Source organism: Aethalodelphis obliquidens, unplaced genomic scaffold (genome assembly GCF_003676395.1).
Source record: "Aethalodelphis obliquidens isolate GAN/ISIS:26980383/991018 unplaced genomic scaffold, ASM367639v1 scaffold2, whole genome shotgun sequence".
Classification (NCBI taxonomy): Eukaryota; Metazoa; Chordata; class Mammalia; order Artiodactyla; family Delphinidae; genus Aethalodelphis; species Aethalodelphis obliquidens.
In genome coordinates, this window is record NW_020837946.1 from 30,323,085 (window position 1) to 30,337,912 (window position 14,828).

Genomic DNA, 14,828 nt, shown 5'->3' on the forward strand with positions numbered 1-14,828 from the left:
TTCTCCCACTCTTTCCCCTTGTACATGATTGAGACAATGTTGTCTCTAGGAAACCCATATCAGATGTGTTTTATGTGTTCACGTGCAGGAAGTGGCCTAAGTGGAGGCTAATAGTATAGTTCTTTCAATATTCTGACCAAACATATTTTAAGAAAATTGGTCCTCAAGCCCATATAACCAGCTGAGGTGAGTTTACAGTTCTGCTTTTAAGAACAAAACTCCTCAGGCACCTGCTTCCTAAAGGCAAAACCAGAAAGGAAATGAACTCTTGCTTAAGACAACCCACCTTATTTTCTGAGTTATCAATTTTCTAGCTGGCACAGAGTTCGCTAGCTACTAACAGGAAACCCCCCGATCCCAAGCAAGTGTTGAGCTGCAAAAAATGTGAAGTCTGCCTTCTAGCAAATAGCTCAGTTTCCTGAAGATGAGGCAAGAATGTGGTACCTCAGAAAGTGAAGTTAGGGGAGCAGTAAAGACCTATGGCGTGGTCTCACCGCACAGATGTCTTTGCCAATAGATGCATTTAAATCTTAGCCTGAATTACATTTTACATTACAGGATTGCTGAATCTGGGGCTATGATGGAGAATTCATCTTTCTTCTCTTTGGGGCAACTCTGACAGGTGAATAGTCAACAACAATGGAAAGCACTTGATTTCTTTTTTTCTGCTCCACTGACCCTGGAACTGAGCTTATCAACCTCTCAAAAACAAGAAAGGACTAAATAGGGTTTTTTTCTTGCTATTGATAAAGTCAGCCTTCTCAATGGGAATAGACCACAAGATAGGGGTCAAAGCTTAACAGTTAGATACTCTTAGCCTGCTCTGTGCCAGAAAATGCAATGAATAAGAAGTATGATTTTCCTAATACACATGCTAGAATATTAAAATAAGTTCAAGAACTGACTTTTTAAAAACGACAAGAACTATTATTACTAATAAGCAAGGAAAAATTTGCACAAATCTGACTTCATACATGATCAAGTCAGCATCAAATACTTAAAATTATGTAATAATCTCAGTCTTTCTCCAGGCTTCATTTGGTTGTGAAGGCAAAGAATTGTCAGGAGAAATATGAATATTCACTTACATGTTTCAAAATCAGACATTTATACATCTACTTGGGATAAATGCCAGAGTTAACATCAAAGATATGTGAAGGACCTCTTGTCCTAATGGAACATTAAGCTCCTCAAATAGAAGAATTCAGCCCTTGCAAACTGTCATTATTTCAGTAAATGAAACCGGCCCTTTAACAGATGGGCAACACACTTTGCAACTTGCTGATGGCCTAATAAAAGGCACTGGCTTTTTAAAAATGAAGGGCATGTACTTCTCAAATTACAGTACCCAAATGGGCTTAGCAGAATAAAATTAAGAAGGTATACAACAGCTTGACAAAAATTAGGAACAGACTATGGAAATTTGATAGCTCTAAACATCAATATCCAGATGACCTTTTTATTAAAAAAAAACCCGGAAAACAAAAAACTCCTTATTTAAACCATAGAGAACATGTGCATTGATATAGTCAAAACTGGGGGTAGCACATCATGGAATTATAAGTACCAATATAATAAAAACATGAAGTTAATTTCTTCTCAAAATATAATAAAAATTCCCTAAAAAGCAGATTCCATTTATATCAGGTATCTCTCCTTTTGTATCAGTCAACCTTTATGCTTCTTAAAATAAGATTTCTCCAGTTGACTGATGATATAACCAAGTTAACACAGACCACGCATGAAAATAAAATAAGAGGCCCAGCATTTCTACTCACCTCTCACGTTCTTCTTTCATTTTTTCCAGCTCCTCTTCTCTCAGGCCACCATGCTTCAGAGGACCTTTCTGCTCAGCCTTTCCACCCTTATCATCTTTCTTCTTTCCAAATCTAGTGAAACATGGAGAAGATGATTGTTAATGATAATTATGCTCTTTTCGTGGTTATGGTTAGTTGAAGATATTTATGAGATGAATTCATTAAATTCTTTATTCTAAGCAATATAAGATCATTTCACATAAAATGGAATCCTTTATTATAAGCAATACAAGATCATTTCACATAAAATGGAATTAAAATAAGATGCTGAGATCAGAAAAATAATACAGTTACTTAAGTCCCCTCCTTTTCCTCTCTTCCTTCCTTCCTTCCTTCTATTGACTGTGCAGTCTGCACAAAATCATGTGATTAAAGACTAAAAATTTCAAACCATTAATTCAGTAGAGATTAAAGAACTGAAAGGTTGTTGTTCCCATATAGCTAAACACTGACCGACCTCCTAAATAGGCCTCCAGAGCTCCAGGTGGCATTGACATTGAAGATTAAACTCATGGGATTACATAGTGCGAGTGCTGCAAGGGACTTTACCGAACACCTAGTTCAACATTCTCATCTTAAAATGAAGAATCAAAAGCTCTGAGAGCCCCTGGGCCTTGACCAAGACCACCCAACAAGTTCAGGGCAGGACTGGGATTAGAACATGGGTCACCTCCTACATTGCACATTTTCCTTCAGGCCATATGCACTCTCCCATGTAGCTGCAGGCTTCCCAAATCAGCCCAAGGTCAGTGTGCTAAAAGCCCTCCCCGGTGCTTGGCATAAGTGTGGTTAACTGGGCACAGTGGTGATTTTATTTTTTTCCTCCAGCTTTAATGAGGTATAATTGGCACATGAACACCGTGTCAATTTAAGGTGTAGAATGTATTGATTTGATACATTTATAAATTAGAAAAGAATCACCACCATAGTATTAGCTACCACCTCCATCCTGCCATGAAGTTATCATTTCTTTTTTTGTGGTGAGAACATTTAAGATCAACTCTAAGCAACATTCAAGTGCATGATACAGTGTTATTAGCTATAAGCATCATGCTGTACATTAGATTCCCAAACTTATTACTATTATACCTGGAAGTCTGTACCCTTTGACCAACATTTCCCATTTCCCTACCTCCCAACCCCTGATAACCACCACTTTACTTATTTCTCTGAGTTTGTCTTTTTTAGATTCCACATAGAAGTGACATCGTACAGTTATTTGTCTTTCTGTCTGACTTATTTCACTTAGCATAATGCCGTCAAGATTCATCCAGTTGTCACAAATGGCACAATTTCCTTCTTTGTCATGGCTGAATAATATTCCATTGTGTACATATACCACATCTTCTTTATCCATTCATCTTGATGGACACTTAGATTGTTTCCATATCTTGGCTATCATGAATAATGTTGCAATGAACTTAGAAGTACAGATATTTCTGCGAGATCCTAATTTCAACTCCGTGGGATATACACCTAAAAGTGGGATTGCTGGATTATATGATAGTTCTAGCTTTAGTTTTTTGAGGAACCTCCACATTTTTTTCCATAGTGGCTGTACCAATTTGCATTCCAAACAATAGTACACTAGGGTTCCCTGCAATTATGATACTTTAAAAGAACATTGTGTTTCCTTAGCACTTTTGGGAAAATGAAACTGCACATTTGAAATGAAAAAAAAAAAAGCAGCAATTAATTATTGGTAGAACATATTCTTAAATGATAGGCATTTTACCAATAGATATTTTCTTTGGAAGCAATCTCCCATAGTCTTGGTATTAACATACATGAAAAAATAAAATGACTGATGCTCTGCTGATAACTAGGGATAAAAGTCACTCAATCATGCATAGTCTTCAGTTAAGGTAAAGACTCTTCTTAAATCTAAGGAAATCCCATGTGTCCCTTGTTTCTTATTAGATAGCTACAAATTTAACTAAGTGTGCGTGTGTGTTTATACCTTTAGCTTACTCATTCTATCTATGATTCTTTGTATGTATCTATGTATCCATCCATCCTTCCATCTATCCAACCTGAGGACATTTTTCAAATTACACAGGTGCTGTTGACTGCCCCCTTCCCCTGTTCCCATCCCTCTCCCCTAGCCTCCCAACACACAGTGACTCAGAATCTCCTCACACGAGGACCTGAATTATAAACTTGTAAGAAATTCCCATCTTCATCAGAATTTCATAAAAATGGGTACATATTTGTCTCTTTCTGGATTGCATTTCAACCCAAAGTGGAGATTATTGGTCAAGTGGCAGCTCTGAGTATCACACGTGGAAGATGGTGCTGCTAACATCCATAGTCTTGGTGTTAGCCTAGTACAGAGTGCATCCTGCTTTCCTCAGAAGCCTCTCCCAGCCTTGACTCTTCTGCATATTTTTCCACTATAATTTCAATTAGCAAAGTCTCTTTCATGAACTTCCTCTCTCCCCATTGCCATCTCTCCACCTGCCTCTGCACCTACTTCAGTCCTTTTGCTGTATCCAGTCTAGTTTGGCGATCTCAGTTAATCAACCATCAGCTTTAACTCCATCATCCCCAGCCTTTCTTTTTGTTTGTTTGTTTTCTTCCTTTTTCCTGCCTCCTTTTCTGAATCTATTCCTTTTTCTCACTGAAGAAATGAACTGATCCCATTCATAGAAGTAAATAGGAAAGAGAGAAAAATACAGACAAAATATGAGAACACTAACTTTCAAATAATTCAGATTTGTTAATATATTCAAGATCTCGCTTTAACCTACAAAGCAGGAGATATCTAAATAATGTGTTTCCATGAATACATTCTTTAACTTTTCAGACCCACGCAGAAGAGTCCTAGGGATCAACGTTATTACTATAAATTCCTTTATGTGAGAATACTTTAGTACACAACTTAGAAAAGTAATTTTCCCTCAAAATGTCACTAAATATAATAATACTGAAACAAAGAAAAATCAGAATTGTGGGGAGTGAGGGTAAAATAATGCCTCAGGAAGCAGATGAAGGCAAAATTGTTGCCATGATCTCTCCAGATTTTAGGCTTGTTTTTTCCCCATGTCTCAAATATTTTCTTGTAAATTTGGAGGTTTTAGATTTTCTGAATGAAAGCAGTCTGATTTTTGAAGGGTAAAACTAACCTATACCCTAGTCGACCTTGATCTTTATGACCACAACCAACGTATTGTTTTTTCCTTCCTGCAGCTAAAATATTTCACTTGTACTGCAGTTTGAGAACAGCTTACTATTCTTCCATTAGAGTGGGATATGTTTGATAAAGAAAAGGTTAGTTGTAAGTAAATTCTGCCAAGCATTTTCTTCTAAGCAGGAACCATCAATAATAGTCCATTCAACCAATTCTATAAATATTATGTTTTGATTTAAAGTTAATGATCATTTATTAAAGTTTCCAGTAAGAAGGGCAGAAATAGCTGTGAAATTTATTTCATTAGACAGAGAGCAGCCACCAATTACCTTATTTTGTAAAGTTTGGGTAGGTTCAAGAACAGAATTATAAGACAATAATCTTCAAAAGGGCTCCCACATTGTTGAGATGAGGAAATTGAAACTCAGAGAAGTTAACTGCCTTTTATTTATTAAAACACTGAATTCTTTTTCCAGTTTTGCAATGAGACAACTTAATTATCAGTGGTGGTAGTGGTGGTAGTGGTGGTGGGGGGAGTTGGGAGAAAAGCATCAATCTAGTGAATTTTACAAGCCTGTGTTCTCCTTTCATGGCAGCCTCTCTGGGGGTCATTTCACAGCCATTCTTACCTTCACTGACATACAAAGAGAGGAGCTGGGGAGATTCAAATACATTGATTCCTCTCCCCATTAGCTATTTTTGTGAGAAAAGTCATGCAGACTTAAATGGCTGAAATTACTGCTTTGCATTCTAGGGTTTCGAATATCCACTGCATTCCAGGCCTCCCATTACCTATTACCTAGGAAATTTGAGAGTTGGCCATTCTGGGCTAGATGCCTTAAGGAAATTGCTTCTAGGTCAACCTTGCTTTATATAAAAGATATTTTCCTGAAGAATTCTGTGCAAACATATGGTTTTAATCAATGAAGTCGTACTTTCCATGTACCTGGAAAGCCTGTTTAAAGAATCTTATGATGGAGCTTTCTGTAAAGTGGAAAAATCACCTTTCAACATACTCTTTATGTAAATTTAGATTTTCATGAATTATAAGTTTGCTTAAAACACCTGTTCCTGTTCCTTTTTTTTTTTTTACCAAAACACTTTATTTTTATTTATTTTTTAACGTCTTTATAGGACTATAATTGTTTTATGGTGTGTTAGTTGCTGCTGTGTAACAAAGTGAATCAGCTATACGTATACATACATCCCCTTATCTCCTCCCTGTTCCTTTTTACAGAGACGTTATATGAAACAGCTTCATGGAAGACTAGCTTGCTTCCTCGCTTTCTTCTTTCATTCATGCATTTGTTTTAAAGAATATTTATTAGGCAACTATTCTGTGTCAGACATTGCCATAAGCACTGGATGTAGGTTGCTATTGTATTGGGATACAAAACCAGACCCTACCTTCATAAAAGTTACATTCTAACAGAGACAGTCACCAATCAAGTGTGACTATGTAATTGTAAGTTGTGAAAAGTGCTACGTAGGGAGTCAGGAGAGACGATAACAGGACATTGATTGGTTGGGAGTCTTTAATGAAGAAAATGACATTTAAACTGAGAGGATAAGGGTGAGAGATTCCAGACAAGCAAAGATGGAAGATAAGCCTTGTGGGTGAAGGAAAGAGGACATGCAGAGGGCATGAAGTGCCTGGTGACTGGTGAATCCCAAGCAGTGAAGGAAGGCCAGTATCTGAAGCGAGGAGAGCAGAGGGGATCCTTGCACAGGATTCAGATGGAAAGAAGGGTAAGGTCCATGGAGTATAGATCTGAGAGATACTTAGAGTTTAGTCTAAGAATAACAATAGGTCATTTCTTAGTGATTCAAGGAACAGAGAAGCTAGTAAGGAAACTGGTAGATTTAAAGACTTGGTAGTGGAGAAACCAAGTCATTTTAAGCAGAAGTGATACAATGTGAGGTATACTTCATAGGACCATCCTGGTTGCTGAAGTAAAAATGTAGCACATAAAAGCAGGAAACTGGCTGGGGAGGGCTACAGGAGTGTGGGTGAAAGGTGATGGCGGCTTGGGTGATCCGTGGCTGCTGAGAAGAGAAGACAGTGATTTGGATGTGATAGGTCAATGGAGACGCATCAGAAGTTCACTTCTATGCACGGTTATTTTAGTGTGCCTTCGGGAAATCCAGATGGAAAAGGGAGAACAAGGATAAAACAGCTAGGAGAGGAAACTAATTTTTTTATAGAACTGATAAAGGGGAAGTGGAGGAGTTCCTGGGTAATTAATTTATCAGTTAATATGATGCCTCATGTATAAGAGAAATGATTCCTATCCATAAAATGAGATTTCTTGGTAATCTCATTATAAATGAAGAAATCAAAGTAAATAGAATATCCAAGGTGGAAAAGAACCTCAGAAAGGGTTACAGAAAAATACCAGAAACAGGCCTCACCCGTGTTCCTATTTTGCCTATGTAGGGAAGCCCTAAACAGCTATCTGGGGAAGTAGAATTTAATAATGGTACATTGATTCATTCATTCCGTCATTTACTGAGCAGCCACTACATATCATATGGGTTAGGCACATGGAATTTAACCATTAATAACATCGATTGCTAGGAAGATCTCTAACTCTTCAATCCAATTAACTAAACAGGGCTCTAGCATCCTATTGTTTTCTATACAAGAAAGATATTAATATAATTCTTAGTATTTATTCCCTAATTTCTCAGCAAATATTTTGTTTCTATTTCTTTCCTTGAACTTTCTAGGTAATGATGACTTTCAAATCCTTCCCAGATTCCCAGGCACCCTGACAAACAATTCAAATTGAAAATATGTAGCTCTATCTCTAGCTTTTTCCACATCTAGTCTCTCATTTAATTCACTCCTTAATTCTGCTAAGTAGTATCTGTCTACAGTCTTCCTCCTTGATCCCATTGGGCAGTTTATGTAATTATTAGCAATTACTCTTCCTCTTAGCACAGACTGTATGAAAGCAATCCTGAGCAATGGCTTAGGAGGACGAAAAAAGTCAGGCAAGGAAAAGTTCAGACACTCTTGTTCCAAATTAGTGGTGAGCTACGAATCCAAGGAGAGCTGAAAGTTTGAAACATAATGTATTTCTCCTTCTACAGTTAGGAAATATCTTTGGGTGTCATTGATGCATTTGGAAAAGGCGACAAGACCCACTTAATAATATTAAACACAGAAATCTATGGAAAGAAGTCAGATGTGAAAATGCACAAACCTCACAGTCACAATATTTTCTGGACTTGGATAATGGTTTATTCTCCCTGTAACTAGTTCACTTTTAAATTACACATGATATTGTCTTATCATTGTATAAATTATACAGCCTGAAAGAGCTCAAGCAAAATATGGGGGCAGAGAAATTCATAGACCTTTGACTATGTTTCCATAGTCTATTCTGAAATTCACCCATAAAAGGTTTCTGTTGTCTGATATATTCCAAATTGGGTTCTGAATTAGCATATGCACATTCTGACGAAATTAACTTCAGCATATCGCAATCTCATATGGTTTTGTGCACTTCAGCTACTGCTTCTAAAATGTATGTCACAAATGTCTTTACTTGTTTACCTCAGATGGTTCCCATCATACCTAAGAGTTAATGAATCTGATAAAAATCCAGTGAAAATTGACCAATTAGAGAGTTTCTTCCCCTCCCTCCTCCCTTTTTTGGTACCTAAGGGCGTTGCCTACTTTTACGTTAATATTGACAGAAGAATGTACAGATTTGTGTTTGTTGTAAATCAATCTTGACGAAGAAAGAAAAAATATTCTTATTTTATTTTTAGCCTTCCACAGTATGCATTATTGCCATGGTTAATGCCTGTGACTTTTCAGGAGGGAGGTGGAATGCTCTAAAACTCAGTATGCTTCCCCCAACAGAGGGTCGTATTTTAAACTCTGTAGGTCCACCTCATGGCTCGCAAAAGGAGGTAGGGACTTGCTTCGTTGGAGGTGTTCGCAAGCAGAAACTGAGTGGTTTCATGTTTCAGTAACTGAAGGAAAACTCAGTTTTAAAAATCGTTCTTGTTAACTCTAACTGGATCAAGGAGTTGAAACCCTAAAAAATAAGATTTCCAAGTAAAATTTTAATTTCTGGCACACTGTTTAGACACTTATTTTAGGTGTGTTTATATGTTTCCAAGATGAAGGCAAGCTATATGAAAACAACAAACATGTGTAACCCCACTGATATCTTTATCTACTACTTCCTTTGAGGTCAACCTTCCCATCCCCTCCCCTTAAATAGCTACTTTCCTCATTCCCAGGATGTGATTCCTAAATTGGTGATCATGACTCCCCTTCACTCCAAAGCAAGGAATCTTCAGATCTCAGATGTGTTGATGTTTGTTTTTAGGATTGAAAAGCAGGGAGGTCCTGTAGCATTCTAGGATTTCTGCCTAAGTGGATAAAACATCTGCTGGGTAGAGTCTTAGGCAGCTCTCTGGCTCAGTTCAGCTGCTGGGAATCCTTGAACTAATTTGCTTTCCCAGACGGAGGAGCTAGGAAACACAATGGATTTGAAAACACCAAATACATTAAAAATAATTCTAGAAGGTCCAGAAAGTAAAGCAAAATGCACATCACCCATAACCCATCTTCCTAAAAATAAACAAACGAGCAAAAAGGGCCTCTGGAAGACGGACTTGTAAGAACCAGTTAAGAACCACTGGACAGTTACTTTTGCTGAACATTTTTGTAGTAAGTGAAAACTCGACTCTGAGATGATTAAAGCAGCACTTGGTCAGAAAAAAAGGAAAAAAATATGAAAAAGAGGCCAGAAATTAAAGTTAAATGAAAACAAGCGTGAATGAGTGAGTGAGAAAGATAAAGATACTAATAAGGTATGATTTTCAGATCCACACAGGGACTATAAAAAGCTTATTAACTGTCACTACTACACTGGGTTTTAAGTTATTCCATCCCTCTGCTTTCCAGAAGACGAAATACTCTTCAGGAGCACAGTGAACTTTGAATAATTGCTTTCATACGCGCTACGCGCTCACTGGCTTTAAGACATTGTAGGCAAGAGCCATGGTGATTCAGACTTAAATGCTTCTGATTTCTGGGAAATATATTTAATGGGAGCATTAAAGAAATAGATCTTTTTGCATTTTTATGTTTTCTTAATAGTTAGAAAGGTTTTTCTTTTCATTAAATGTTTACTTATTTCAAAGCAGCAGAATATGTGGCTTCTTCCTTTTTATTTTTATTACTTTTAAGTGGATCTTTAAGTGTCTCTGAAGGCTGCTTGAGTGCAACCGATGACCTGCATAAAACCCTAATACTGATCCGAAGAGACCACATGGGGAATTCAGACTTCGGCCAGCAGCCAGATAAATTCTTCTCATCTGGGTGCCCAGAGCATTCCCTTTATCCTCCTTCCTTCCTTTTCTCTATCTCCTTTGCCCCAGAAACCCAAAAACTAGCAAAGGAAAGAGTGTTCTGAGACCAAGTCATACTTTGTGCCCAAACTTTTTTTCTACCAACTGCAGGCAGTTCCCCAGCCCCCGTGGCCTTCCCGAGGTCAACCTGTCACGGCTTACTCCAGACTGACCACAGTCTCATCCTGCAGAAGGAAATCTTCCCCCACGGGAAACATCTCTGCCATCCATTCACTGGCAGGTGGGAGCATTTCAGCAAGCTGCCTGGGAAGGGAAACACTGACTCATGTCAATGAAAAGAAATCCAGGGAGGGCTAACTAAAAGCTCTGTGGAAACAGGTCTCATTTAGAGTCTTTAATAAAATGTCAAATACAACTTATTCCAATGGCACAAATTAACATACGTGTACTTCGTATAAAGTCCATTATCAGAAAGAACAGATGATGGTGCCTAACTCATTATGTGAAAAGAAGAACCAAAGGACAAGAGTATTAAGAAATGACTGTGCCCTTTGTGTTTGTTTGGTTTGGCTTTTGTTTTTGGTTTTTTTGTTTGTTTGGTTGGTTTTTTTAATTTGTTTGTTTGGCACAGTGATGATGCAAAGGACCGTTTTAAAGGAAATCCAGGATGTTACTGCTCCATCTTCAGAAGTTAAGAGAAACAGGGCACGATTTCTCTGGAATTCATCTACACTAAACAAGAATAAAATGATTGAGCTCCAGACCTAGTCTAATGGGAGTGAAACTTATCTTTTTAACTCTGATTAAACAAAAAAAAATGATCACTTCTTTGATGCTCAAATTAGCATCTTTTCTCTAGCATACTGAATTAATTAGTGGAGTGACAAAAGAATTAGTCCATGTAGGATCAAAGCTGAAATCATATTTATCTGGAGTTTAAAATGAAGAACACACAGCTTTATCTCTCTATAGCTCATGTAATGTTTTTTCATGTTCTCTATATTCTAAACCTTCTGCGTGTCACATAAAGTAGAACTAGGGCTTTTTTTTTTCTTTTCACATTCTTCTTCTTCTTCTTTTTAATATATAAAATATTCCCTGAAAAAAAGACAGTGAGAACATCACAGAATTTTTTTTTTTCCTGGGGGTGGGAAACTTTTTCATTGTGCCATAAAAATCTTAAATTAGGTGTTTTTTTTTGTCAAGCATTTATTGTACAAATACAAAAGAAGCAAAATAATTAATGCACAGTAGAGCTGGTAAGAGAGCCTTAAACAATAGAAAAGAGTTATTATATTGATTCTTAATAAGTGATACTAAGTTTGAAACTGTTCTTAAAAGGTAGAAGTGCTCTTAACTTTGGACTTTTTTCCTCCCTTCTGTAGAAGAAAACGCAATTTTGATAAGGAGAATTGTTGGGGGTTAATTTCTAGGCTGTCTCAATTCACTAAAATGAATATTTAATGTGTTTTTCTTAATGTGCATAACATTTTCACTAAACAAAACTAATCTGGGTGGGCATGTTTATCTTTACCCAAGATGGGATAGAAAGTGGATTCAGGGAGCGGATCCTGAGACGTGGAGGGTTTGTGCTGATGCTAGCAGCTATATTGGGGGTAGGGCGCTATTTTTACCATTGCTTAAATGTGAGCTCCTCAAGGGCTAGGGCTGGGTCTTTATGTGTTTCTCTTGTTTTAGCATACATGCAGTCATGCATTCATTCAGCAAAGGCTTGCTCAGCACCTACTTTGGGCCAGATCCTCTAGTGGATGCTACGGATACAAGTCAATTCATCAAATATGGTCTCAGTCTTCTTGCCTGATGCATCATAAAAATTCAACAACCACTGTTGACCTGAATTAAAGGTCAGGATTTCAGGAATTACATCAATTGTTTCCATTTTTCATAGCCTCTATTCTAGAAGAAGGACACAATGGTCCCTCATAACTCAGCATGTTATCCCCCCGTAAAGCTCCAAAGTGGAAGATACTCTCCCTATGAATGCATAAATCAACCAAATAGCTTAATTTACATGTGATGCCTACAATCTAGTCACTGTCCTGGATGTCTATAGGCACAGCAAGACCAAAATGGTGACAGAGAGATACTCACCTGGTAAAAGTAATGAATACAGGGCTATCACATGCCATGGGGGCACTGAGTCACCTTGGGTTTCAATCTCATGATGACCAGTTCTTTTGTGTTGTGCAAACACTCTGTTTAAAAACACCAGGCTAAATTCTAGAATAAAGTTTAAACCCAAAGCTGTCATTAAAGATGGTTAATCTGAGCTCGGTGCTTTGTGACCACCTAGAGGGGTGGGATAGGGAGGGTAGGAGGGAGGGAGACACAAGAGGGAAGAGATACGGGAACATATGTATAACTGATTCACTTTGTTATAAAGCAGAAACTAACACACCATTGTAAAGCAATTATACTCCAATAAAGATGTAAAAAAAAAAAAAGATGGTTAATCTGAAAGGTGTCATCTAGAAAACACATGTCTATCTTGTATTTAGGCTTTTAATTTCAGAGTTTCAGAAACTGTGACCTCTTTAATCTTAGGTTTCAAATAAAGATAAATGTGAGGTAGTTGCTGGGTTCTGTTGACACAACTCATCTTTGTCATTAGTTCACTCTGTCCTTAACACAATTTCAAACAATAATACCTCTGTCTGTACCTTTCTCTCATAGAAGCAGGAAAAAGAGGTAATTTAAAAAATCTGAGCCCTAACTTAGTTGGTAAGGCAAGGGATCAGATTTCAATATTTTTATGTTAGACTTAAAGTGAACTAATATCCCTTTTTATTCACTAAGTCCCTTAAGAGTAGACCATAAAACTGAATTGATTCTCAACTATGAATAGGCTGGGAGGAAAAAAAAGAAAACAAAATCTATCCTGAATGCCTCAAGTGAAATTCTGCATTGCACTTTGACTCTCCTAAGGCCAAAAGTCACAAGTCTTATGAAATGTCTCAAACCTGTGTTGCCCGCAAGGGTCTGTACTTATTTTTAAAAAGTCTAAAAACTCCCTTTCCTTAGCTTTCTCGATTTTTAAAACTTGGAACCCATAAATAAGATAGGGTTGCCAACTACAAAATGAGGAGTAATTTATTATTTTAAATAGAGTTGCAATTTATTCATTGACGTGCACAGGGAATATTATAGGCATCCTCTAGGTCGAGAACATCTTATACCAAAAGAAATCGGGCAAAGTGATAGTCACTCCAGAGCCATGGAGCAATCAACAATGTTTCCCTTTGTTCAGAGGGGCCTGGACAAAAGACCGGAGGAATAGGCTTCCCATGGGATTTTAATACAGTTTTATAAGAATGAATATAATTTCATTCTCCAGCAATATAACATCATTAAAGGAAATATATCCAGGGTTACACAGCAAGAACAATGTAATTTCTGACAAGGTTTTCTAATCACTTGTAATTCAGAAAGAGCTATTACTAGTAACACACAATCACAAAGTAGCCTTTCACCTGGAAATTCATAGTAGCTTAGCACAGTGATGATTTACAATTTGACCAAAGAAATCAGAAATTGATTTATAGTCTGTCCAAAGCATCAGGCTCTTATTTGCTTGTCCACTAGACTGTGAAACTACTATTCTACTATGTAAGTATATTTTCTTGTTCCTCCCTTTCCTGTACCAATGGCTAATTCTTCCTTTCTTCAATACCACAGATAATTCCCATAAATTCCTAATACTATTCTACAGTTCAAAATGGCTGCCAGTGTCCTCACAGAATAAAAGAAATCAATGCTAGAAATTTTGTGTACACGTAATTAAAGGCATCATCCTATAAAGTACATAATTAAATAAATCAAAGGTCTGTGAGTAGAACTTTCCAGATGGGACTTTTGGTGAACGTTTCTTTAAGAAGTGTAGGCTATTCAATCCAGTGAATTGACCTGAGGGTGTTTTCTTATCTTTGGGACTATTTTAAAATATCAGATCAATTTCAGATCATATCACATAAAAGGAATGATATTGGAAACTTTACTTTTGCCCAGCTATGCATTTATTCAGATGACAGAGGTGCCGCGTAATCTGCTACAATGCACCGGCAGCCCGTGTTTGTGTGGCTTTGGATGGATGACGCAGAGCACCCCAGCAGCAAAACTCAGAAGATGGTTGAGCTGGCAATCATCACCCAGCGCATCTGCAACCTGTATTTGGCTTTGGATTTAATGCCTCTGGCCTCCCCAGGTTTAGAATTTCTAAATTTCACCATGTAATATTGAAGTGACTTCCAATAACTAATCTTTTTTACAAACATTACAGTTATATTTGATTCTGCAGAAACCCACAGTATTTGTGTTTTTCATTTTGGAAGGTTATTTGGAAACCCAAGCCAATATATTATTTCAGGTGTGACTAAGCTGTTGTCATTCATTTTACACCAGCCCTGACACTCTCTAGGAGCCATCCTACTGAGTTCTATAGACTCACTAATGCAGTCAGTCCAGTGATGGAAGAATCAGTTTGGATAAAAGAACAATAAATCTAACCATAATTTCAGTTCTATAAA

General features: G+C 37.3%; 1 protein-coding gene across 1 annotated transcript in view; it reads right to left on the reverse strand.

The window, feature by feature from the left end:
• PARD3B (par-3 family cell polarity regulator beta) overlaps positions 1-14,828 on the reverse strand; it is a 1,036,702-nt gene that overhangs the window by 231,283 nt on the left and 790,591 nt on the right. Inside the window, exon 19 of the mRNA XM_027123437.1 lies at positions 1,779-1,889. Within this exon, the coding sequence (XP_026979238.1) occupies positions 1,779-1,889 (111 nt within the window). The remainder of the gene's footprint in view (positions 1-1,778; positions 1,890-14,828) is intronic.